Source organism: Beta vulgaris, chromosome 9, assembly GCF_026745355.1.
Source record: "Beta vulgaris subsp. vulgaris cultivar EL10 chromosome 9, EL10.2, whole genome shotgun sequence".
Taxonomy (NCBI): domain Eukaryota; kingdom Viridiplantae; phylum Streptophyta; class Magnoliopsida; order Caryophyllales; family Amaranthaceae; genus Beta; species Beta vulgaris.
The window spans coordinates 49,033,852-49,060,835 of record NC_079210.1 but is presented as its reverse complement, the minus strand read 5'-3'; the positions used below and the strand labels follow the sequence as shown (position 1 = coordinate 49,060,835).

The 26,984-nt window shown below is 36.6% G+C and overlaps 4 protein-coding genes across 6 annotated transcripts; 2 read left to right on the top strand and 2 right to left on the bottom strand.

The window, feature by feature from the left end:
* Positions 1-7,808: 7,808 nt before the first annotated feature.
* LOC104904417 (hypothetical protein) lies at positions 7,809-9,639 on the top strand. Its single transcript, XM_010692660.4, has 2 exons — positions 7,809-8,239; positions 9,065-9,639. Exons 1-2 carry the CDS (start codon positions 7,859-7,861, stop codon positions 9,449-9,451), a joined length of 768 nt encoding a protein of 255 aa, XP_010690962.1. The 5' UTR covers positions 7,809-7,858; the 3' UTR covers positions 9,452-9,639.
* A 4,917-nt stretch (positions 9,640-14,556) lies between these two features.
* On the top strand, positions 14,557-15,021 carry LOC104904416 (hypothetical protein). The gene has a single exon (XM_010692659.3). The coding sequence runs from the start codon at positions 14,557-14,559 to the stop codon at positions 15,019-15,021; it is 465 nt and encodes a 154-aa protein (XP_010690961.1).
* A 648-nt stretch (positions 15,022-15,669) lies between these two features.
* LOC104904412 (hemoglobin-2-like) lies at positions 15,670-19,045 on the bottom strand. Of its 2 annotated transcripts, XM_048635728.2 has the most exons (7): positions 18,815-19,045; positions 18,565-18,717; positions 18,040-18,172; positions 17,819-17,939; positions 16,680-16,796; positions 16,305-16,475; positions 15,670-15,864 (listed from the first exon to the last, which is right to left on the bottom strand). In XM_048635728.2, the coding sequence occupies exons 1-6, from the start codon at positions 18,849-18,851 to the stop codon at positions 16,326-16,328; spliced, it is 711 nt and encodes a 236-aa protein (XP_048491685.1). In that variant the 5' UTR covers positions 18,852-19,045; the 3' UTR covers positions 15,670-15,864; positions 16,305-16,325. The 2 variants fall into 2 exon arrangements, with proteins under 2 accessions (XP_048491685.1, NP_001290019.1); NM_001303090.1 differs by lacking the exon at positions 15,670-15,864 and having other exon boundaries at positions 16,074-16,475; positions 18,815-18,898.
* Positions 19,046-23,083: 4,038 nt separating this feature from the next.
* LOC104904413 (non-symbiotic hemoglobin 1-like) lies at positions 23,084-25,702 on the bottom strand. Of its 2 annotated transcripts, none has more exons than XM_010692657.4 (5): positions 25,597-25,702; positions 25,390-25,483; positions 25,143-25,257; positions 23,640-23,756; positions 23,084-23,540 (listed from the first exon to the last, which is right to left on the bottom strand). In XM_010692657.4, the coding sequence occupies exons 1-5, from the start codon at positions 25,631-25,633 to the stop codon at positions 23,394-23,396; spliced, it is 510 nt and encodes a 169-aa protein (XP_010690959.1). In that variant the 5' UTR covers positions 25,634-25,702; the 3' UTR covers positions 23,084-23,393. The 2 variants fall into 2 exon arrangements, with proteins under 2 accessions (XP_010690959.1, NP_001290020.1); NM_001303091.1 differs by having other exon boundaries at positions 23,154-23,540; positions 25,390-25,489; positions 25,597-25,657.
* Between the last annotated feature and the right edge of the window lie 1,282 nt (positions 25,703-26,984).

The following is a 26,984-nucleotide window of genomic DNA, read 5'->3' as shown; positions in this document are numbered from 1 at the left end:
CGAGCCACTAGCGTCAATTACTGACAAGCAGGTTCAGCTGTTCATATGGAGGAATATCATTACCCGGTTCGGGATTCCAAGAGCCTTGGTATCGACAATGGCCGACAGTTCAACAGCGGGCCGACTCGAGAGTATTGTGCCCGGTTCGGCATTCAAACAAGGTTCTCGGCAGTCTCCCGCCCTCAGACCAACGGGCAAGCCGAGTAGCCAATAAAATTGTCCTAAAGGGTATCAAAAATCCCTTGATGCAGCTAAAGGGCATGGGTAGACGACCTACCCGGAGTACTCTGGTCGGCTCGAACAACAGTGAAAGAAGCCACGGGGCACTCCCCTTTCGGCTTGGTCTATGGTAGCGAAGCTGTCCTTCCGGTCGAGGTGGGAATCCCCTCCCCTCGGATGACATTCTATGAGTTCGACCAAAATGAAGAAGAAAAGCCCGTCAACTTAGACCTGTTGCCAGAAACCCGAGGCAATGCTTTGCTACAAGCCATCCGGTACAAGCAAAGAATCACGAGGCACTTTAACAGGCGAGTAAAGCCTCGGCCAATCGGTCTAGGCGACTGGGTCGTTCGAAAGGTCGAAGCCACCGGACTTTCCCATCTCAAAGGGAAGTTGGGGGCAAATTGGAGACGGCCCTTACAAGGTTACAGAGTCATCAAGCCAGGGACATTCCGACTCGAATCTCCCGAAGGGGTCCCCCTGGCTCGACCTTGGAACTTAGACAATCTCAAAAGATTCTATGTTTAAATTCTTTTCATTACTTGCACTAGGGGCATGTTGTAAGGCCAGCACTACCTGGTCGGTTTAGCGAACAAATCCAATTGTAACTCGGACTTAACCAGTCCATGTACCAAGTCGAGTTTCTACCCCAGAAATAAAAGACTTAGCCAGTCTCATTATTTTGATCAAAAAAGCAAAACTTAACCAGTTTATTGCCTATTCAATGCTGTAATATTGCAAGTAACGAAAAAGTGCAAGGCAAGTTGCAAAATAGTAGTTGTATTCCAATTGATAAAAGTTGCAAAATACAACCAAAGTTTACAAAAATACAGGTCGAAAGCAGAAAAGCTAAAACAAAAAGCCAACATGGCAAAAACATAGATAAAATCCTAAAGCAGCTAAGAAGAAGGACCAGCGGCAGGTTGCTCAGCGGCAGGTTGCTCGGTAGGAGGGGGCTCGGTGCTAGCAGCACCTTCTTCTCATCATCAGACTCATCATCCGAGCTCATCTCCTCAGCCATCTTGGCTTTAATCTCGGCTGCCTCGGCTCAGCCAACTCCTGATAGCGAGACCAGACTGAATTCCAGTCAGCTTCAGGGCAGGAGTCGGCCAAGGCTTCCCTTAGCTTGGAGAGCGCCTCGTCCTCGCCCATCTTATGGGAGGATTGGCCCACCTCAGCGCAGAAGTCAGTACAGTCGTCCGACTTCTGCCAGGCTTTGAACCACTCCTCCTGAGAGCGAGAAGCGGCCGCTTGAACTTCCTTTAGTTGGGCCTCGGCCGCAGAGAGTTTGAGCCGGACCTCCTCCAATTCCTTCTCGGCCTGAGCTTGCTTGGTTTCGGCCGTGACCTTGGCAGACTCGGCATTTTCTTTGGCAAGAGAAAGGTTGGCCTTTCCACTTCCAGTCTTCTCTCTCCTGCTTCCAGGTCGCCTCGCCCTTGTCAATTTTATTGTTGGCCTCCTCCAAGCGAAGCTCGGCCAGACGCTAGGCCTCCTTGGCCTGATAAACTTCGTCGAAGTGCTTCCGAGCCGCCTTTTCAAGCTCTGGACCTCTTGCACCAGCGCAGCCGGTCCTCGGCTACTTTAGTCATCCGGATGGAAAACTGCAAAACAAAGACCAGTTAAAAAGTAGCAATAAAGAAGTAAAAAGAGGAGTAAGGCAAAGGTACTTACGTCCATCCAGGAGCGAAAGAGTTCGCTCGACTCGTTCCTCCCATTTACCGCGTTGATATGATCTCGGTCGGTTTGGGTAACCAGTATCTCCAAGGCGACTGGCAATCCGTTGTCTTTGTCCGTCTTGGACATTTCAGTAAAGGGGACCGGCGCCTCGGATAAGGTCTGCTCGGTATGCGAGGTCCCCTGTACATGGCTCAGGCTACGCACCGGCTCGAAATCCTCTGGATGAAGGGAAATGTGCGTATTTTCATCCCCAGAAGCCGGGCGGGGGCTGTTCACTTCCACAGAAGGCTCTTGCCTTCCTTCTTGGCCGAAGCCTCCTTTTCGGTCCGAGCCTTCGCCAAGGCTTTCTCGTCATCTCCACCCTTTCCTCGGTTCTTCCTTGCGCTTCCTCGGCTTAGGGTTGGAAGGATCCTGCAAAACATATGAAGAGTTGGTGAGATAAGGAAAGACTAGATTAAACCGGTCGGAATAAAGAAGGATCTTACCTTTGGCTTGGAAGGCTTGTTAATCTTGTTGGCCTTCATCTCGCCCTAATCGGCGGCTTTCAGAGCAGCGGAGGTCAGACGTTCTGCCATTTCTTGGTCGGTTTCTTAAGGAAGCAAGAGAAGCTTCTGCAAAAGGAAATAAGAGTTAAAACTATGTCAAATAAAACATAAATAACAAGTCAACCGGACCCCTCTTCCGAATTACCCTTAGAAAGGCGGACTCAAGCCGAAGGCCGCCAAGAAATGCTCGTTTTGAAAAGTTTGCAGCTCGGGAGCCATTCCCTGCTCAAAACTCGCCACCATCAACTATCTTGGCCTCCAGCTGCATATAAATAGCGGCCACGGCTTCCTCGTCGGATAGCTCAGGCACCTTGAAATTCAAGCAGTGGTTTGGCTCGGCAACGGAGGCACAGTGGGGATGCCCCATTCCCCACCATGGTATACAAAAGCGAACCCTCGGCGGAACCCCTTCTGAGAAGTGGGCAGATCAAGGACTGTTCGGTAGCCCCGCCGAGCCTGGAAAGCACACCAGCCCGGACCGTGATCCCCGGCTGGCATTTCGAACAACTTATACATATGCCGCCAGAGGTAGGGTCGGCTTGACACCGATGACGTGCAAGATTACCTGGACGGCCAAGATTCCACCCCACGAATTCGGAGAGAGCTGACCCAGGCATAAATTGTAGGCGTTCAGAATGTCCTTCTCGAACTGGGTCAGCGGGAACCTCAGGCCCAGCTCCATGGCCTTGTAATAGAAGGCAGTGCATCCGGGAGGTGGAGTCAGAATGGTATGGCTGGCATCGGGTCAGACCAGCAAGTAAGGGTCCTTTATCTGAAACTTGGCCGCTTGGCCTCGGGCGTCTTCTAGCAGAGCCTTTATTAATGACGGAAGTGGGAACTTCGCTCCCGGTCCGCCTTTAGGATCAAGCTCTGGATACACGAACCGCCCGGACGTGGAAGCTTCGCCTTCTTCTCCCGGCATAGCTATCCAAACTACACCATCAGACAATATTTGTCTAAGTAACTCCTCGAAGAGGATAGGCCAGGGACACCTCCCAGGGTAGGGGGATGGTACCCTCGGCCTCCTCCTCCTCGGCTTGCGAAGGAGTACTCGGGAGGGAAAGCGCCTCAGGCACAGCCGAGGGATCCGGGCAACTTATTAAAGTTGACACCAATACCATTCCCATACCTTTCACTTCCTCGGCTAAATTATAAGGAGGTGAGGGAGGGGGTGTCACTGACTCGGACGAGCTCCCCATTATTTATCAACAGAAGGGGGTCGGCCGATTTTATTAAAAGAAAGAGAAGAAAAACTTAGTGAAAAAGAAAACAAGGCGTACCTGGTCGGACGAAGAAGATGGAACCCGGACTTAGAGAGAGAAGGCTCTAAAGTAGAGAGAGAGAGCAGAAAACTCAAATTTAGAGAGAGAGAGAGAGATTGTAAAAGTGACAAAATCTCTCCCTCTCTCCCTACTTATAGGCAAATCCTCGGTCTCCGTGTCCGCGTCACATCTTGGACCGGGCCTTGTTTTCACACCTTAATGGGCCTCCAAATGCCCAAAACTGTTCAAAAGCACAGCTCCAGGAATGTCAATCGTCACAAAAGTCATAAATGACCAGAAGTTGAATCGCCACCATGTTTTCAAGCACCCCAATAATCCACCGTTGCCACGTGGCATTTGGGTTTCAAGAGCTATTAAGTTCACCAGCTCAAGATTGCTAGTTCATCAGCTCAAGGTTACCAGCTCGGTCACTTCAGCCAGTGGTCCAAAATCTTAGGCACCGGCTCGGACAAGCATGGGGCTCATTGGCCCCTCATCCGAGCCGCGTCCAACCAACTCGGCCCTAGGAGGCACTCCTCCTTGGTTGAGTAAGTCTCCTAAGTCCCAGATAGACTTAGCGAGAGCAGGCACCGGCTCGGACAAGCATGGGGCTCATTGGCCCCTCATCCGAACCGCGTCCAACCAGCTCGGCCCAAGGAGGCTCTCCTCCTTGGTTGAGTGAGTTTCCTAAGTCCCAGATAGACTTAGCGAGAGCAGACACCGACTCGGATAAGCATGGGGCTCATTGGCCCCTCATCCGAGCCGCGTCCAACCAACTCGGCCCTAGGAGGCACTCCTCCTTGGTTGAGTAAGTCTCCTAAGTCCCAGATAGACTTAGCGAGAGCAGGCACCGGCTCGGACAAGCATGGGGCTCATTGGCCCCTCATCCGAGCCGCGTCCAACCAGCTCGGCCCAAGGAGGCTCTCCTCCTTGGTTGAGTGAGTTTCCTAAGTCCCAGATTGACTTAGCGAATGTGGGTACCGGCTCGGACAAGCATGGGGCTCATTGGTCCTTAGTCCGAGCCATAGGCCAGCCATACCCTTCCACTTCTTTACGAGACCGGGTCGGCACTCAAGCTCCCCCTCTCTCCTATGAGACCGGGTCGGCACATGCCACCCTTCTCCCCAAGGAGACCGGGTCGGCACATGCCACCCCTCTCCTTGGGGAGACCGGGTCGGCACGAGCCACCCCTCTCCTTGGGGAGACCGGGTCGGCACTCAAGCTCCCCCTCTCTCCAAGGAGACCGGGTCGGCACATGCCACCCCTCTCCTTGGGGAGACCAGGTCGGCACTTGCCACCCCTCTCCTTGGGGAGACCGGGTCGGCACTAGCCATCCCTCTCCTTGAGGAGACCGGGTCGGCGCACGCCGCCCTTCTCCCCAAGGAGACCGGGTCGGCACTGGCCCCCTCCTCCTTGAGGAGACTGGGTCGGCACGTGCCCCCTTTTTCTCCCTAAAAAGATCAGGTCAGCCTGGGTTCAGGACTGTCTAGGTCCCGCCACGAACGGGAGACACTTCAGCAAGGCCTCGATGTTTCCCATTCCTGGCGTGGGGCTAATTGTTTGGGCTTATTTCCTGGGTTAGGCCTACCAGGGATAATTAAGCCCAATAAGGCCTTAAACCTCCAGAGGGCCCCACCTGTGATGGTGCATCCCAGCTGTCAGTGCCCCCCAGCTGGCCTACAGTTGGGATATCCCAAGCACTATAAATACTCAACCCCCTCATCAATGAGAAGGTATTGAATTCTTACCTAACAAACCAGAGCATCTCTCTCTAGACTTTATCTCTCTAAGCTTGATCACTGACTTGAGCATCGGAGAGGCGATCCCGGAACCACCCCCGGGGCAGTCTAACCGTTACTTTTGCAGGATTCCGGCGTACGGACTTTGAACTCAGGACATTCGAATCTGACCCGGTACTCCCTAAGCAAAGGAATCAGAACCCTTAATTTCTAGACAGAAACAGTGCGCATAAAAAACTCCATCATGTCATGGACTACTCTTACATCATCCTTGGAATTTTCCCTTTGGTAAGATATTGCAATTTGCAAATGTTTCATGGCATCAAACACAGGCTCTAGATTTCTCTCCCTTTAAATTATTATCATCTTGTCTACTGCATCTTTTTTGGTTTATGCTTCTCTTTCAAATTGAACATATATCAGATACTATGTGGCATGATTTGAACCAATAGGCAATATTATGCTTCTAGAAAGTGAACATGTAATTTAACTTCTACGTTAAGTGAAGTGATTATGTATTGAGACAACTTAGATGTAGGAGTGTTCATTTTGGATATCTGATTCAATCCGAATCCAATTCAAAAAAAATCGGATATTATCAGATTGGATTTTCGAAAATTTCGTATCGGGAAAAAAGTGATCCGAAAAATTTCGCATCGTATCGGATATTCGAAATTTTCGGATCGAGTCATCGAATATCAGAGAACTAAAAAAATTGAAATTTTCAAAGGAAAAGTTCATAAAACATGTTTCGAATCTGATCAGATCATCGGTTATTTCGGATATCTGATCTTGAAAACGGATATTTCGGATCGGATATTTGAAAATATCTGGAAAAATCCGAAAATTTTCCATATTTTGGATATTTGAAAATGAAAAATGTTGATCCGTACCCGAGCCGAAAATTTCTGGATATCCGATCCGAATTATCCAAAAACTAAAAAATCGAACCGAATATCCGAAAAATCAGATCGGATCGACCGGATCACGGATCGAATCGGCCGGAACGGATACTTATGAATACCCGTACTTAGATGATTAAAGTAGGCATCAATTCTATTTGTAATATTCTCATTTTTCCACCTCATTAATCTAGATGATAATTTAGCTTTACTGCAGGGATGCTGTGTGCTCCATTCTTAGCAAAGCATATGTTAGCATCTCATATGCTTAGTTATCAATTGATAAAAAAAACTTTATAGAATTATGGAGATGTTAGGCACTTTGTGAATATGTATTGAGAATTTATTCTTCATATCAAGCTTTATCTGTTATCCGTTTCCCAATACTTAGGATCACTATTCACTAAATATATATTGGCTAAAATGTAACTTTAATACTTACTAATTCTCATGATATATGATGGAGCTCTTAGACCTTATCTCTTTGTACACAATGGCATCTTGACTTGATCTTAGCATTCCGTGTAGCTTAAGTAGATGAAACCTTCTATAATGATTTTCAAAATGAGATTGTAAAACTTTTTGCTTGTTCCGTGCTTTGTTTGACAATCATATATTACAAGGTAGGATTTTAACAGGTTTATATATCTTATTTGACTGACTGATAACATTAACCTTTTTTCGATCTTAGCATTCCGTGTAGCTTAAGTAGATGAAACCTTCTATAATGATTTTCAAAATGAGATTGTAAAACTTTTTGCTTGTTCCGTGCTTTGTTTGACAATCATATATTACAAGGTAGGATTTTAACAGGTTTATATATCTTATTTGACTGACTGATAACATTAACTTTTTTTTCCGGAGATTAGTCAATTTATAGGCGCCTAGGCGGTAGCATTAATTGCTTGTGTCTGGTAAAATAAATTGTTGCTTTTTTAGTGATTTTTACAAAATTTGCTAATATTTGGACGAATTTTAACTTGAAATATGACATAAGCAACACATAAGTAATTTTGATCACAATAGATGAAAGGTTTCATACTTCCAATTTGACCAATTCATTATATATTGTACTGTTCTCTACTCCAATACCATATACTTCATCCGTTCATTTTAAATGCAACAAATGAATCTTTTATATCTCATGAATAATACCCCTTTGTCGCACTTAAAACGAAACGGAGGAAGTAATTGGAATCAAGAGCTCAATTTCAAAAGGAGGAGAAAAAGAAAATTACATAAAGTGGAAGATCATATTCTTATGTGGACTTGAATATGAAACATTATGCTCTATGATTCTCTAGCCTTGGTGATTCCTATGCACATTCACACATCACCATGGAATTCCACAAGTTTAGATACCAATTAGCTTCAGTCACAAGCTAACAAATTATACCCAATTTTACAAGTCCATCCAATTATATCTAAGTTTCAAACATATAATATCTAAGCATACTATATATACTTCATACTATATGTTAAGAATTCTCAGATGTGAGATACTAACTTAAAACATGAAATACAATGAGATATCTCATTACAGTCACCCAAAACACAATCTTAAAATTGATCTTACAGAAGTACCCTTTAAGTGTGATGGGTGTAAAGAGATAGGTATAGGATCTTGTTACAAGTGCAACTTATGTGATTATGATCTTCATATGCATTGTGCCATTCCAACCCCTGTAATCTACCACCCATTCTACCCAAAATGCACGTTTGTTTTCGTGTCGAAACCACCTGGGAACGTGCCTCGCTATTGCAATGCTTGCGAAAGGGGTGTTTCGGGTTTTTCATATCATTGTAATTCTTGTGGTTTTGATCTTCACCCCTGTTGTGCTAAGCTTCCTACCGCGTTAGATGATGGTGATATCAAGATGTATCTATATAGGAAGGTCAGTGTTACTTGTCATTATCATGAGTTCCTATTATAGCATATTTATGTTAGAGGTTAGTTTCCTAGTAGTTGGTAAATTGTCATGTTTAGAAAGGTTGTTATCAAACTATTTACATGAAATACATAGGGCATATGAAAGGATAAGTTTTACTAATCAAAGATTCTTCAGTGAACTATCGTGTTTCTTATCTGAATTAGGATGTGTGATAGATTATGATGTATGTCTCCTCTCTTATTCTAGTTATATGACCTGAGCTATTGTAATGCCAAATTCCGTATTAACACTGATTTATTAACGACTACCTAACGAGCCATAAAGGTAATGATGCATGTTTGATATATTCGGGGAATGTGATGACCTCATATGTATAAGCTGATAGAGTATAGATCTATTCCTGGGGCTTCAACCATCAGCTTAAACTTTTGGTTGGGTTGGTCCTTTGACATGGTATCAAGAGCCAGCGTGACAAAAAAGTCACGGGTTCAAATCTCATCCACCCCTCCTTTCTAAGTGGAATATTTAGCGACAGGTATGAGGGCAGCATGTGCTGCATCCACACTTCAAGCCCAAAGGGCTCTTGCGTGAGGGGACATGATAGAGTATAGATTTTTTTCCTGGGGACTCAACCATCAGCTTAAGCTTTTGATTGAGTTGGTCCTTTGACATAAGCAAACGTATGATTTAAATTGGAGATGTACCACATAATGAGTAAGTAGGAATTTTGTATACAAGGCTTTAGTTTGTGTACTTGTTTGTTTTCTGAAGACTAGCAAATGGTACAATTTGATCTATCAACTAATTAAATTTGGTATATGGATGAAGGTTAGCGCATCATGTGATAGATGCGGGAGAAAAGGGCGAAGTTGGAGCTACAGATCATCAGATAAAAAGTACAATCTACATGTAGCTTGTGTGAAAGATATGCTGATTGAGAGCTGGCAAGACTTGTACTATGGACGCGGCCTTAGTCGTAGTAGTAGTACGAGTACGACTGCTCGTGGTCGGACGAGGATGCCTGAAGTTCCAGGCCTGAAGGGGGCCCTGCTACAAACACATAGTCATAGGTATACTACTAGCAAGAGCAAAGGATCTAAGGTTCAAAAATGCTGTGAAATGGCTGGTATGACATTGCAGTTTGTTATTTCAGCTGTTCTTGGTGATCCCACAACTCTTATTGCTGGGGTCATTGGCTCCTTGATGTCTCGGTAGCACCACTACGCCATACTCCTCTGTCTTACTATACTTAAATTTCTAAGACGTGTGCGTGTGAATTTCATGAATTGAGGTTTGCTAACATAAATGTAAAGGAAGTCCAACTGTATAATTGTATGCAAGTGTTAGTGTTTGGCTTACAATAATACAAAACGTTGGATGTTATGCAAATTTTTATTCCACAATTGCACGACTATTGTTGAACTATGCCTTGAATTATTTATCTGTTGCTAGGAATAATCTAGCACAACCTCACAGGGGTCTCACTGCCCGGTGAGCGAGTCGGGGTGAAACATTCTGTTGGATGTTACTTTTCGGTGTATGCTATTTAATATATCGGGTCTGTTTTAGTTTCGAGTTTAGGCCCATCTGTTTAGGTTAATTAGTAGAATACTATATAGATCATATTACTAATCTCTGCCTCAAAAAAAATAATTCTGTAATCTTTACCCTCTCCTAAACATAATAAAACCGTTTCTCCTCTGATTGTGGATGTAGCTAACACATTGTTAGTGGACCACGTTGATTCTTGTATCGATTGTTTATTGTTATTTGTTTCTTGAATTGCATCTGTCACAATAACTATGATAGAGCTGGCAACAATATAATATGAATACACCCTGAAGGTGGAGTAAATCTTGGATTATTATTGCTATGAATATATATATGAACTTATGAAAATTTCTTTTTAAAATAAGAAACATGATCAAACAATGATTATCAAACTTAATAATAAAATGCATTTAAGGTTAAATATCCTTTCAAGTCTCAGATTGATGCATAGTCTCTTTTACCAAGTTAACTCACACAGATAATTGAACAAGATAGATGGACCCTATTCTAATCTTAACTTGTTTGAAAATGCATTTTGATTTAGACTAAATAATCTAATTCTTGTTCCGGACGATACGCCCCAGATTATTTACCAACATGCATATGAAGTCTTCAAAAAATAAAAATATTATCTTTCAATTCCTTTAAATTATTTTATATATATGTACATTAGAATATAAAAAGTATTTTCGAGAAAACACAAATTAATGACAAGAGATCTCATCATTGATGAGACATTTTCTTGTATTGAATTATTGCATTTCTAAGGGATTGTGCAATACAACTTGCTTTGAAGTGATATTTCATATTTCTAACTAAATGACTATTATTTGTATTTTAAATGTTATGCACATATACTACTATTTCATACATCCATATAGTTATTAGCACCAAAAAAAATATACATCTATATAATATAAATGATGATAATATATGTGGTGCAAAACTAGTGAACGACATATTTTTTGTAGGGCATAACATTGATAGTTGATAGCTCCAATACTCAAAACTCTTGAATTAAAATTTGATAAACACCAGCTCCCATGAAAAACAAAGACGTATCCTATTATTTCTAATATTAACTCCATCGACAATGTTGGGCTATGATTTAATTATCCTGGGAATTACGAGGCAAATTATTCATTGTCCACTTTGATATCTTATCCTCATGTTAGGTTCTAAGGGCCACAAATTGACTTATCGATCACAATTTCCAAAAAGAATTAATGGGGCAAAATGGAAAGAAAAAAAAACCAAGAGTATGGGATTTGGTCTCTCAATGAGTTGTAACTTGTATGATGTCTATTATATTGTGAAAGAGGTTTGCACCAAAAATATATTATGAAAGACACAAAACTTATTATCTCCGGTTTATTTTCAATTTAGTTTAATTCAGCTCTGGAATACTTTTATTCTCACATATAATTATTCAGTTCAATTCAGCTGTTTTATGCCGAAGAGAACATGCTCAAAGAAATAACTAGCACTATAGCTACCTGATTGCTTATTAATTCCTTCAGGTTGACCTTTTTCGATATAATTCATTTAAACTTTACTATCGGTTTTAAGATAATTTTTATGAAAGTCTCTCAATTGCTTCTCTTCGATGGAAGTTTGATTTTTTCAGAATGCATCATAATTTTTGGCCTAATTCATTTTTTATGATCGAATATCCTCTAATAAAAAAAAGATATACGGTAGTCCATTCGATTTAAATTAATTTACTAAAAGTTATTGGTACAATTTCAAAGATCAAGGTATTTCATAAAAAATTCCATTCTTTTTTTTCATAATTGGTAAGAAAAAGTGCCTTACAAGAACCAAATCGAGGTATTATAGGCGTCTCATAGTGAGATGTCAAAATGGAATCTCACAGAACTTTTGTACCAAAATGTAACTTTGGTACCGAACTGAAATTTGGATCCTTCTTTTATTTTGATATATATTTATGCGAAATAGAGTTGGTACCAAAGTATTCTATTTTGATACCACTTTAACTTAACTTTGGTACTAAAAATTTTATAAGATGCCATATTGACATCTCACTATGAGTTGTCAATACTTTCTCGTCAACATCACAGGTTAACCCCACCTTAATTTGGTAATAATCATCCTGGCAATAGCTAACTATATTCCAAAATCCAGAATCTAATTAATTAGTTCCAAAAAACAGGTAGCACTGTTGCTGGTCTACATATGTATCTAATTAAATTTGCCTACTTTAACTAATTACAGACGTGGGCTTTTCTGATTTGCTTCTATTGAACTTAATTACAAATTTTAGAGGACTAATTTCTCCTTAGAATCTTCTTAATCACAGACAATCTTCTCTTACATATAGCTGTTGGCAGCTAAGTCCTTGATCATGAGCCATACGACATTTGGGTTCTCTTTGATGATGACTTTAGCTTGGAGTAATCTATTTTGATGTTTCAATCGTGTTTGTAATTGTACATCAATAAACTTAATTTCCTATTGCAATTACTTCAATTCGTAATAGAATTAGCAGGTTGATATAGATTGTTAGCAATCACTCATCTTAATTGCTGAGTACTAATATAGTAATATTTGAGTTGGTAGCACATTTTAATTAGATTCTAGAACAAGCGTCTTTTCGAACATTTAATTCTTACATAAATATTTTAAATCTTTTAGTGGTCAAAAGATCTTTTGTTTTTAGAATTAGCAGGTTGATCTCGCTAACGGACGTTCCGAGGCGCTAGCTTTTGCCTAAAAACCATTAAAGTAACAGATATTGAAATAATCAATCCATTGTTTTCACTTTTGGTGGCAAATCAAATAAAGTTTCATCCGAAAACTAACTAATAATAGAAAAAGTAGCTCGTTAAGATTATACGTTAGTCATCCTCTTTCTATTTTTTCAATGTGGGACAAACTCACATGTAGGTTCGCGCCTTAACATGGAAAGCGAATCAAAACCTACTAATAAGTTCAGAGATCGTAAAGCTTAATATGATTAGGCTTAATAGAATGGCTTGATTGACATAAAAAAGATAAATGCATTGCTAATTTGCTTTGAAAATTAAATATTCAATGAAGTTATGAAATGTGACCGTGTGAGAAATTCTTTGACTATGTGGATTCTAATTTTGTTGACCAGCTTAGTGGGTTTAGTTGCGTACTGGTAAAAAAAAAATACGCCGTTTTTTGTCAGTAGTTGTCATGAAATAGAGGGGTCAGGAAACTTGGATTCTACTTGTATAATACCAAGTGCATGTTAGATAAGGTTTGTAATCTTGAACCGAATTTGAGGTGCTATATTGCATGTATTTGAAAACTGTAGAAATTTGTTGAAGCTATAGTGTATAGTATATAATATATGTGAGTGTCTTACACAGTCACACTGATAAATGAAGAGAGACGAGCTCTTTTATTGTCATACGGCTTTCAATAAAGTGGAACCTGTTAAGTCTTGTGAAATAGACTCTTACTAATTGCTATGTGCATAAGGCTATTTTTGCTCATTTGCTCATCTAGAGCTTTTTCCATTTTACTCAATTTTCTAATTTGGAGGGCAAATAGCCTTCATTTCACCACACTCACGATACATACAAGTGTATGATAAAAGTTATAAAAAATAAAGTATCTTCTTTATCATTTTTATTAGAAATTTTTTTCATAAGCAACCTTTTAAATACAAGTTTTTGCGAGAAACAACCTTAACGTTATTCTTTTTTCCAAGGAACAACCTTGACCTATTTTTCGGACATTGACCAAGTATTTTGCGGATTCAACTCACTAAAATCAAACCTGGCAGGGCAAGCAACCCACATTTCTTAGGTTTCAACTCGATTTTCCTTCATATACTGATGAAGTCAACATAGGAAAATACTTGGTCAAAGTCGAAAAATGGAGAAAAATAAGGTTGAAATATAAGAGATGCACTTCATGTGCACTCTACATGTCTGTTTTTAAAGAGTCAATGCTGAAAAATGCTTGGTCAATGTCGGAAAATGGGTCGAGGTTATTCCTCTCAATATATTTTCTTCTTAAGGTCTTCTTTTGCCAATTTTTTTTAGTTCTCGCAAAAAATTGTATTTTTTTTGGTAAGAAAAAAAATACAATTTTTTGCGAGAAATATTTAAAAAGTTGTTTCTAACAGATTTTTCTTTTTATTATCTTCTTATCATCGATGAGTTTCTAGTTGGAAGACGATCGAGTAAAATCTATGGTGTAATCTATAAAATTGAAATAGATGTAACTATCTTTGTAAATTGAAACTCATGCACAATGTGTATCAACACCAAACTTTTTACCACAAGAAATCAAGTTTTTACTTACAATAACACTTTTTTATTTTTTACTGTTTGAGTTTTCCACTATCATGTCTTAGTTATGTCTAAGTCTAACCAAGTCCATTGACACATTCCACGCTTGACGCTAGATTACGATTTACGGTCACTGCAAGCTGGTTTTATAATAACCGAAAGTTCTTGTAACAACAAGAAAAAGTTGTGTGAACCATATAATTTTCAACTATATGATGCGAAGATTACATTCTAGTAGCAAAGCTTTTGAAATAGTATTTGTTTTTTGAACATTTTTCTCCTTTTTTTTTAGTGCACTTGCCCTTTCTAAGAAAATCCTTTTGTTTTGTCCTTACAAAAGTGGGTCTACCATGGACCTAAAACTTCTATAAATCCCAAATTATTTGTGCTCCTTTTTATTCATGTTGTCCTACAATTTCATCAACTTCTCAAATTTCTCACTTTTCTCTCCTTTTTTTTGCTCTCTTCTTGTGTTCTTAAATGGGCATTTGTAGCTCTCAAATGGCCAAAAGAAATGGCAACATTTCTTGGAGACCTACAATTATGATCATTCATATTGATGGAAGATTACAAGAGTTCAACCATACGATCACAGCACGCGAAATACTCTCTCAAAATTCGGATTATTTTCTTGCAAGTTCGGAATCAATGTATGTTGATTCAATTGTTCCTCAAATTCTAGATGATGAAGAGCTTGAACTTGGTCAGATATACTTTCTTTTGCCACTTTCTGAGGCTAATAAAGTGTTTACCTTGCATGACTTATGTGGGTTAGCTATTAAAGCTAGTATAGCACTTGGGTTCCCTAACATTAAAAGAAGTCCTTCCAATGTTGCTAAAATAGTTGCACAAGCTCGTAGCTCGTGTCGTGTTCTAACAGGTCTTGATGCCATTACCGCGATCTATCCTCAGGCACGACGAGGTAGCAGGAGAATCGGTTTTTAAAGATCGTCCCTTTGATGTAACCCAAAATAAAATATAAAAAAACAAGATGTAAAATATTATGCAACCATTTTATTTTTTTGGGTGGGGGTTGTTCACTTGTTTTGGTTGTAACTTGCAAGTGATGGGACCAAAAGCAAAGCTAATGTCCCCAAAGAGATGCCATATTGTATAATTTGGTGTCAAAAAAGGAAATGTAATATGGCCAATTGGCCAACAGTTAATCATTTTAATGGCTCATATATGTATAAAAGTTAAGTGGAATGTTATGGGCAGCAACAATCAGTTGTTATTATAGGTCTAGTTTTATGCAAAAGTCCAAAATTTGGAGATCCAGTGACTGGGAAAAGAGAAAGAAAGAGTTGCAACAACCCTTTATCTCTACCATTTCCTTGTTTGTAACTTTTTTGTTCAATTATTAACACTATGAGCTGGATTATTTGCATACATATAAATCCACAGATATGATGTTAAAAGGTTATTGATCTATTCATGCTTTTATATGTAACCAATTAAATTTGGGGCCCAATTCATTAACACTATGCTCTTGCTGTTATGATCATTGATACAGTAAGGAATATATAACCACAAACTCATTGTGAACAAGAGATAAAGTTTGCAGACGAAAAACAAGTTTTCCTGTAGACCTTTTTTTATGGCCGGGCCAGGGTGCACCAATGTGTATCAGCTGCGGTTGGGCCATTGGCGTGTCACATTATTATTCGGTTAAACCTGGCCGGGCCTTGCCAATTGCGGTCAATAGTAGGGTGTTTGAAACTGCATTAATATGTTTTTGTTCGCGTATACACCAGTAGTCAAAACGATTTAACCCCTAGCTGCTGCAGCCTGCAAGCACACGTGCGCCGGAGTAAGAAACAGAGAGGCAAGACAATGACTGATTATAAGAGAAGGACCCCTGGTTGATAAATGCATGTATACATTGAGATTTCAGATAGCTGGATGTACCAAATATTTGTACAAATCTAAGAGGGGTCCTGAAATCCAACAGATAGGAAAAGAAATTGAAAATTTTGATCTGAAATTCTTTTCTCTTATTCAATTCACTGAATCTATTATCTATTATATGATCTGACAAACTGATGCAATTAAGAGTGACAGGTATTCTTAGATAACATTTAGAGAGTAGCTGATCTTTGCTTATTTGGACTAATGCTAAAAACAATCATACATTTTTAACTAGCCTAAGAAAGTAACAACTTCCTAAGTCTAATAAGTACCATAATTGGAAACACTTAATGCTAAATTCATTATGTCTACTTGTTTACATCAGATTTTTTATAGTCTGATCACTGAAGAGCTTGTTCTGGAGATTTCATTTCTTGTTTGATAGCAGCAACTAACTGATCGTAAGCTTCCTTCCAAGCTTCCTTCATCTCAGCTGACCACATTTCTGGAACTGCTTCTTTTATGGTTTCGAGTAAGGCGAATCTAACAACCTGTACGAATCAATGATTAACGTATTGTTAAATTAGACCGGTCTGCAATTGATTGTCACGAGTCTGATTTGAACGAGTAATATGACAACTAAAATCAGACAGGGCTAGTAGTTTTCAACAAGGAAACATGATAGAGTGACAATATGAATTTATAATCATATAATGTACTAGTAGCACAAGAAAGAAGTTAAAATGTTGAATTACCTCGAAATGTTCATCAGCCACTCCATATTTGAAGTGCGTCGTTCCCAAATCCTTTAAGTTGGACTCTTTCACTGTGACCTTTCCTGCCTTCCTCAAATTGACAGCAGATTCACAAGTCTGAATTTAGGAATTCAGAAGGAAGATTATGTCATTTTTGGTTAACTTGGTATACAAGAACGGGAAAAAATACAAAATTCGATATCATAAATCTGAAGTTTAGAGTGTCTTCTCATATTAATCCCATCTTTGATTAGTCTATGAATGATCTAAAATTTGAAAATTCCCCTTCCCATATTGGTTCTTATAGAACTTTGACCGATTTCACAACTTAAGAAAGTCATATATCATCATAAATTTCCTTGTCAACAAAAAAAAAAAAAAAAAGAATACCCACAAGGCACAAACTTAGATTTTAATGAGAAATGCCTAAACTCTCTAAGGGAGGAACATTACAAAAATAGTGTTCCTCCCATGGCATTTTTGTAAAGGATAAAGTAAAGATCATGGGTTCAAATTTCATCCACCCCCTTCTTTTTAGGTGGAATATTTAGCTACAGGTATGAGGGAGTCGTCTCTTCGGAGACATCTGATAAAATTGGAACGATACAGAGGTATGAGGGAGTCTGTGATGCATCCACACTTTAAGCCCAATGGGCTTTCGCGTGAGGGGTCGTGATAGAGTATTAAACTATTCACGGGATTCCAACTATCAGCTTAAGTTTTTGGTTGAGTTAGTCCTTTGACAATAAGAACTATATTTTGGGACAGAGGAAGTATGACAAATGTTTTACACAAAACTATTAATGTTCATAACAAATGATAGATGCTGTAACCAAGGATGTCTTGGTCTAGTGGTTAAGATTGAGGTGTTGTGATCGTTCACAAGTTCGAATCCCCCCTTACATTTTTTGTACTTCTTTGTATTTTGTACTGCCTTCGTGACTCATATCAGTCAAAAAAAATTGTTATATAAAAGATGGTTTAAGTTTAGCCATGGCATGAACAATTTTATGTTTCTCCCAAGGAAGAATTGGGCAAAGCTCGATTTTAATAGAGAAGACACCAAAAGTTCAGATATTTTATGTCAATTTTGCCAAATAGACAAGAACTTTCATGATTATTTGCTAATTAGTAATTACCATGGAGAAAACAGTTAAAGCATGTGCTTTAAGTTTTGGGTTCTTTTCCAAAGGTACATCATCAGAAGAATCTCTTAAGAAAGAGAACAGTTTCTTTGCTGTGGGTGCAATCTCAAAAACCCTGAATATCCAAAAAAATAAAACCTTCATATCAATAAAACTGTATTATCACATAAACATTGTAATAAAAAATTTATGGGTTGTAATTATATATAATTAACCTTAAGAAGAACTTAAGAGCCAACTCAGAAGCATTCTTTTTCATGGCATTCCAGGATTTAACCACCAGTGCTTCCTGCTCTTCACTAAATGCTTTTACTATTAATCCACCATTATCATTCCTCTTCCTGACACCTAAATTAGTCACCAAATAAAGGTGAAAATGTGTTGAATAAAATACTTCATCCGTTCCAAAATATAGTTCTTGTTTCTATTTTGAGAGTCAAATTTTACAAACTTTGACCAAATATTGTCGTGTATGTAGACTAAAACATACTCATGTGAGGTCTGTTAGATTCGTCTCAATGTATACATTCATAATATCAATTTTTTGTATTTTTACTAATACGAAATAAAAAAATATCGTAAGTCAAAAATATATCTTGGAGACTGTGAAAAAAAACAAGAAATATATTTTGAAACAGAAGGAATAATCAACTAAAATTATATGTAAAGAAAGAAAAAAGTCAACGACATAGATTAGAAACAAGACCAAAACAAAATAATGAAAGGAAAAATAAACTTACTAGTGATAAAACTGGGGTTTTTGCAAAATAAACCCTGAATTTGAAATCCTTCCCTCTTAACCCATGACAGCTCAGTGAAGCCACTCTTGAAATTGGATTTTTTTATACATGCAAAGTTACCATTTAAAGTAACTGCATTGGAAATGCAGGTAGCTGCAGTAAAATGATTAAAAACACCAAAGTAAAATTAGAAAAGAAAGGAGGATTAAAAAGAAAATAAATGCAAAGAATGAAGAAAATTGAAAAATACCATTAGATGCAGGGGTTTTTGTGCTCATAAAAGCCATAGGAGAAACTTTAGATCAAATTCTTATTTTTTCAGGCAATGGGATTAGAACTAAGTTTGGTAAGAGATGTATATATAAGTTATATACTTTTGGTGTATATATATGTAGGATTGTAGGAGGGATTTAGATCTTGGTTTTAAAGTAAATCTGCTACCTTGGTAATTGGTACTCTATATGATGAATGAAATAACCTTTCAGGGAAGAGTAGAGCCAACTAACTTTACTGTTTTTAATTAGAACTATATCCCTAATTGACTACTTGTAGTACTTGAGGTAAGTGCTTGTGTCATGTTGCTATTCTTTGTTTTTACGGTAAGAAACTTAAATGGAATTTTTTCCTTGGATAATGCAAAATTGGGTTTTAGTTCTCAAAATATGTCCAAAAAAACTAAAATTCCCTGCGTACCGTTCACGTAGGGTGGCACGCGAGATTTTTTTTTTTTTAGTAAAACCGCTACTTGCAGTAGCGGTTTATAAGTGCGGAGAATTTTTTTTTTTCAACTTAGGTAAAACCGCTACTCGGAGTAGCGGTTTAAAAAAATAAAAATAAAAAAAATATGAAAACTGATATCTGCTTACCATATTTTGCGCAGGTAAACCGCTACTCAGAGTAGCGGTTTATATTTATAAACCGCTACTCAAAGTAGCGGTTTATATTTATAAACAGCTACTCAAAGTAGCGATTTATATTTATAAACCGCTACTCAGAGTAGCGGTTTATTTTAAAATTAAACCACTACTTTGAGTAGCGGTTTCCGTGGGTTAAAACAAAAAAAAAAAAAAATTCTCGCGTGCCGTCCTACGTGGACGGTACACAGGGAATTTTAATTTTTTTGGACATATTTTGGGAATTAAAACCCACTTTTGCATTATTCAAGGAAAAAATTCAACTTAAATGTCTTGTGGTTTTTCCTTTTTAAGCGAAATAAATAAAGTTACTATTACTACATCCGTTTTATTTAAATCTACAAACTTACATTTTTCATGTATGTCAATGCAAAACTTTAAGGACATATATCTTTAGTTTTGTATTTGTAAAAATTATAAAAAATAAATATTAATAAAATACATGTTATGATAAATCTAACAATATCCCACATGACTATATTTTCATCCACATAAAAATCACAAATGATGGTCAAAGTGAAATTTGTGAATAGTGTAAAATATCAAAGTGTAACAATTAAAATGAAACGGAGGGAGTATGGCTTACCATGTTTGTGTTTTTTTTTTTTCGTATTTGAAATCTTGACACTATTGACAATTGAGCAATTTTTTATTCTAGATTCTTCTTAATATATAAGAAAAAAATATTGTCCTGCGAGATTTTGTTTGATTCGTCTCAATGAATACTTTATTAATATTCGATAATTATACATTTTACTAGTATATATGTAATGAAAGATATTTAACGTCGAAAAAGTACATTGACAAACGCTCATGGTTAAAGATAGATGGAAGATTATAATATATAGAAGTGAGTTCACATGAGAAACACGCACGCACGCACGCATCCGCGCGTGCGCGGACACACACACACTCACTTGTGAAATTTTTTCATTGTCACACACACATTCACTTGTGAAATTTTTTCATTGTAATATTTTATAATAAGATACATCGACAACTCATTATAATAGTTTAAGTTGACAGTTTATATTTTCAGCAAAAATAAGTTCATATCAATTCAGTTAAGCAAAAAATAAGTTGAATATTTATGTCCAAAATATCAACTTCTTATAGTGAAAAATTCACTTGTACACGATTAGAATATTTCTTAATGCTTACTAAAGTTGTTTTAGCTTACTTGCAAATTATAAATGGTCAAACTGGTAAAATTGGAAGAAGTATTAATCTCCATGATAATGATACTTTATCAATGTGTTTTCTTTTTTCCATAAATTTTCATTACTCAATATCACATCTCAAAGTAAATAATAAACCTTTTGAACTTAGCTTTAGGTTTTTACCTTTATTGCCCTCCTATATGAACTTATTACACCTAAGAAAAACTTATCAAGACTTCACCTAATATAGGTGAAAGATATTGGGCACTAAATATAATTCTATAACTAGTATTTTGGCACGGCCAAAGTTCCGAATTAGTTACAATAATCAAATATATTATCATTTATAATTTTCATAATTGGTTTTATTATTAGCTTTTCGTAATATTTTATCTAGTGCGAAATTAAAAGATGGACGACATGACATGATAAGTTGTTTAAAAAAAAGAAATTTTAAGAAATTGAGGATAAATATAACAATCTCAATGAAATTAAGGTTAGAGAATTACTACTTAATAAAAGTGTTAGATATCAAAAGGCTTACTTGTCTATGTCTTTATAATTACATATAATCATAAGACTTTATTTTGTTTTACTTTGAAACATTAAGCATTGAAATTGTAGTGGAATAATGGTTAAACGCTCACATTTCACTTCAAAAGTCATGTGTTTGAATCCTAGTAACTACCCATTGTTAATACTTTTTAATGAGATTATAAACATGTGTCTTTAGAAGTTTGAGAATAATGTCATATGGTATTATTTCTTTGATAGAAACGCCTCTTAATATATTTGTATAAATATTTAATTTTTTGATTTAATATATAGTAATCTAATGACAATACACACGCCACTCTACATTAATAAATGTTAAGTATATATATCTATATATATATTTTTTAAAGAAGGCCTATGTTAAGCAATTTAAAACATTACATGTACGTGTCAGAATTCGTTCCTCCGTGGTGTAGTATTTCATTTGTGTCATACTCTTACCTTATTTAACTCAAAGACTACATTCGTGTCATTTTGATGAAATTGAGTTGATGTAATCGATTGAGAAAAGTGAAATAGATAGGGAGTAATAAGGTGAGACATTGAATAAGGTACATATAGTTGATTACTATTTCATATCAGCTTAGCATAATAGCATCATTGCTATGAGAAAAGTTGAATGATGCATGTACAAAGATTGGATTTTGATTACATGTGCAATCGAGGTGCCAATATTAGCTAAAGGAAGGGATAGCCTTTGAAGCCTCATTTATATGCGGAAAATATGAAAGAAAGCAAAAAGTGTTGTTGTGTGTTGAGGCGGTCACTCAGAGTACACGAGAATTTGTTACTTGGCTATTTGACATATGCTAATTAGTGAGTTGTTGGAAGATGAGAAAATATTGTACGTCTCTAGTAGGTGAAACTAGAGATATCATGGGTCGGGCCGCGACAAACAAATTTGCCCATTGATTGGGATGGCCGAGACGGGCCAAAATTCGGGCCAAAATTTTGTGCTCAAAATCCGTTATTTCGGGCAAAAATTTTGCGTCCAAAACCTGCTATTTCGGGCCAAAAATAGCGAGATTTTCGAATTTTTGGCAGCCCATGGATTATAGGTTCACTAGAGCCTATGGATCAGCCCGCCCAACCCGCACTAGTGACCATCTCTACACCAAATCAAATGGTATTCATTATCAAATCCTACTCAACGAGATATGGAAATACCTGTGGCAAAATTAAACGAGCCAATGTGGTCTTTCTCAATAAAGTGAACGACCAGAACAACCCATTTACCAAGTAAAGTCAAACGAAATATTCCCTCCTTACCTTGATTTTTTTTCTTCGAGAATTAAGCTTGCATTCTCATTAATCAAATAGGAGGTAGGAGAACCTCTACTTAAAACACGATATTCCTGCAAAAAGAAACCTTTATAGTGTCAAGCACATCATGTATTGAGAACCCTCTTTAACTTCAATTACATTTAAAAATGACTTGTAATCTTTATTATTACCATCCCACATTAGCTACCCGTGAATTCCATTATCAAGAAGTGCATCAAACGACTTCTTGTACCAATTTCTGCTAACACATTACTAATTCTCTCGCCCAAATCTAGCAATTTTTTCTTAATTGTAATATTATTAATGAACTTGTCACCACTTTGAACACATATGTATTCGACATAACGTCTAAGAAATATGAGGTCCTAACTTTGAAATTTTTGTTTAAAAATTCAATGTCATGACTCAGGAGATCATAATTCATAAGATTAAGTCAATGTCTGATAATTAAAAGTATAATGTTGACCATAAAAATGATATAATATTGAACATCAACAAGCATAGATACTACATTATATGAATCCAAATTTAGTTGTACATTACTAGTTTAAATTATACAATTAATGTGATAATTAATTATGATAAAAGGCAATATGATTATTCAAATGATAAGGAAGTCTTTTTATTATTATTCGTATAAGCCACGAAGGCAGTACAAATAAAGAAGAGGGTGATTCAAATCTGTGACCTATTATTTACATTACCTCAATCTTAACCACTACGCCAAGACATCCTTAATAATGATAAAAAAGTCGTAGACAACAATACGTTACAATTTTCAAAGAAGACATGTACGTACAAATCAATCTCATCCCACACCATATTAAATAAGATATACATGATACATCAAAACAAAGATTACTTCTTCAGAAATGATCCTTCCTTATTATCAAAAAGCATGTTGTTCAAGTTCTACTTAAGGTTGAGTAGATAAACGCTGCATTTCAGCCTTAATAGCAGCCACTAGGTGATTAAAAGCTTCAGCCCAAGCATTCTTCATCTCCGGTGACCACATCTCCGGCACTGCCTCTTTTATCGTTTCGAGTAACGCAAATCGTGTCACCTATGCAAATTAATTGACAAAACTTGTAAATTCATAATGTTCATAAATCTTGGATAATATTGAATGAAGAACAAGATAAAAAAATCTATGCATGAGTACCTCAAAATGTTCATCTACAACTCCATATTTCAAGTGGACAGAACCCATATGTTTCAAGCTAGATTCACCAAAAGTAACCTTTCCAGCTTTTCTAAGCTGAGCTGCTGATTTACAAGTCTGAAAGCAAAAGCACCAAACATGCATGAGAATTTTTTTTTTGACAACGAGAAAAGGAAATACAGCCTAATGCTAATACGACCACACATAAAACAAGCATACAATACTAAACGAGCGCGCAAACATGCATGAGAATTGAGAAGTGATGACAACTAACGCGTTGTCACAAATGTCAAATATGAATTAATTAACGATGTGATGCTCTACTAACAGGATAACTGGATAAGTATATCTAATTGGCTTACAAAAAGAACAATGATGTTGGAGCTTCACCATCAATGAACCATCAACTCATGTAAATTTTCAAGAATATAAAGCATATTATAAATAGTTTATTATAAACTACATAGAATTAGTTGGGACCTGCTTAACCGACTACCAAAATGTTAGAGTTTTGTTTGGTTAATCTTCAAATGCATGGGAAATTATAATTCCTAGAAAGTAAATATATGTGTTGTTGACTGTTGTTTGATTGGCAAAAACGTGGAAATTAAAGTAAAATTTCTAGAAAGTTCTATTTCCTACAAAATGGAGGAAATAACTTACCTAGACCCCCCTAGATAAGTGAAAATTCCCATGAAAAATAAATTTTTCCATGTTCAATCAAACAAAAAAATGTACTTCCTAAGAAATAAAATTTCATAGACAATGCAAATTCATGGAAAGTTATACTTCCCAACTTTAAAACGAGCTTTTAGGAACAGCAGAACAGGAACTTGGTTCTCATTGATGTACTCGAACAGACAAAGGAGGCCATTTCCATTGCAATATCGACGGTTTATTTTTGTGGTTGAAAATAGCATAGTTTTTTTCTAGGTGCAATGTCGGCAATTGCTTGATTATGAGTCCAAAAACGAGCACTTGATTTTTTTGAATTTTTGGTAACCAAATTACATGACCCGATTTGGACCTAAATTAAAATAGACCAAACTCAATTTGAAACACAAAAAAAAAACGTTATTATTGACTGCCCAGTTTATTATAATAAGTTAATTGACCATAGACGTGAATGTATTTCTATTCCAACCAATTATATAAATCTAAATCGACCTAAAACTACAGTGACCCAACCAATCCCGAATATCTTACTATCTTTTTACCACCAATTATTTTAACGAAGCCTGATCTCTTAAAAACCTGTTAGGATAGATTTAGGAAATCATATCCTAAACAAAATATAATATTAATAAATATTATCGCTAAATAAACACGTGTAGAAAGATATGTCTAGATAAACCCTTCTACATAGATAAATTTAGGAAATACCCCTAAATCTGTCCTAACATATTCAGAGAGTTCAACATAATGCATGCATGCATAACATGCAGTTAAACAAACCAATAATTTACGGGGTGGATTGATCAATTAAAGGATGAGTGAACGAACCATGACAAAAACAGACATAGCATGGCCTTTGAGTTTTTGATTCTGCTCCAAGGGAACGTCCGAATCCCTTACAAAAGAAAACATTTTCTTTGCTGTTGGTGCAATCTCAAAGATCCTGCATACAACCAATAATTCCACAACAATGTCAACAAATAATTTCGATAAACACATTCCAAAAACTACGTTAAATGCATAACGAAGCTCATTAAATTAATACTATAATTAAGTATGTTAGAAATTTAATTACTTCAAGAACAACTTTAGACCCAATTCAGCAGAGTTCTTTTTCATGACATTCCAAGATTGAACCACAAGAGCTTCTTGCTCTTCTGTAAAAATTACTGTACCTTAAACACAAAATCACATTAACAAAAAAAAACCCAATTAATCAGAATAACATCATAATATAATTACATAAACATAATTAATTAAAAATGGTTTAAAGTTTAATTACCATCTGAAGCTGGATAATTGACATTTGTAAAACTCATGGTTGGTTTATGGAAAATTTTAGTGAATAAGAGATGTTACTGTAATACTGTTAATTATGATTTATGAAGTTACAGAAATTCAAACAGTTTAAATAGGGATAAAAAAAACGACCTTTCAAGTATAGATAGAGCCAACAAGTGGGAAAAACTCATTCTTGTTTTACAAGTAATTGAAATTGGTAATATCTAAGAAGTCATTAATTGTAAAATTTATGAATAAATACTGTGGATTTTGGTGGGTTTTAGTTGATATGAGAAAAATGGCGGCTTGGAAAACTAGGGGCTTGAAGAAGCATGCTTGGATTATGCAAAAGATTCAGGTGATATAATGTCATGTTTAATGTCATTTTGACTTTGTAAGCACTTTCAACTTTGACAAGTATATATGTTGTCTTATAACATGGTCAATTTGCCAATTGGTTGCTATATATAGTATATATCTTCTTCATAAGAATAATAATTATGGGAAATGGCAAGTTGTTACTCCTCCTTTCCTATCCAGTCCATCAAGGTGTTAATTAATGAATATTATTTTTGTAATACTAAAATGGAAATGAGCATCTCTCATGAAATGCTTATATAATGCTCGCTGATTTCATGGTTAGGAAGGCGCGTGACTATCCTTTTCTGTTATATCGGTTTCCTTCTTATTGTATGGATTTCTCCCTTATCGTCCGAAAGGATGTTTTAAATTGACCTTCAAACTAGGATGTTAGACTAAGCTTGTTGTCTTTATAAAAAATGAAATGATTATATAGTGCATTTAAGAGTACATTGTTGTTGTTGTTGTAGTACTCCCTCCATTTTTTCAAGAAAAACCTTATATAGACTTGATCTATACTAAATTTAGTGTGGATGTAATAGTTTTTAACTTGTACATGTTATTTATGAAAAGAAAAATCATTTTAAGAAACATTAGATATAAAAATTGAGTAACTATAGGTTGTAAATAATGCCTATATGAGAAGAAAGAAAAAGGTTACTATATCACACAAGATAGTTTATTATAGTAAATAAATGCAAGAAAGAATATATGAACATGAAAAATAAGTGTCTATGTTTTAAAATATTACATAAGAGTACTTGTAGGTTGGAAAAGGTGATTATATGAAGAAAAAAAATGATAACTTAATGCCATTTTTAAAGATATTTCTACTTTTTAATTAAGTGTGTTTCATTTCCTACTTTTACTTATTTGCCTATGTTATTATTACCTAACTCAAACTGGTTGTGTTAGCTGCTACTTTAGGCTAATTAGTATTGAAAATTCTATGGTAGTCATAAATAAAGATATCACGGAAATTTAGTGGTTTAAAATGATTTTGGATTTTAAAATTTGGATCCATAATCA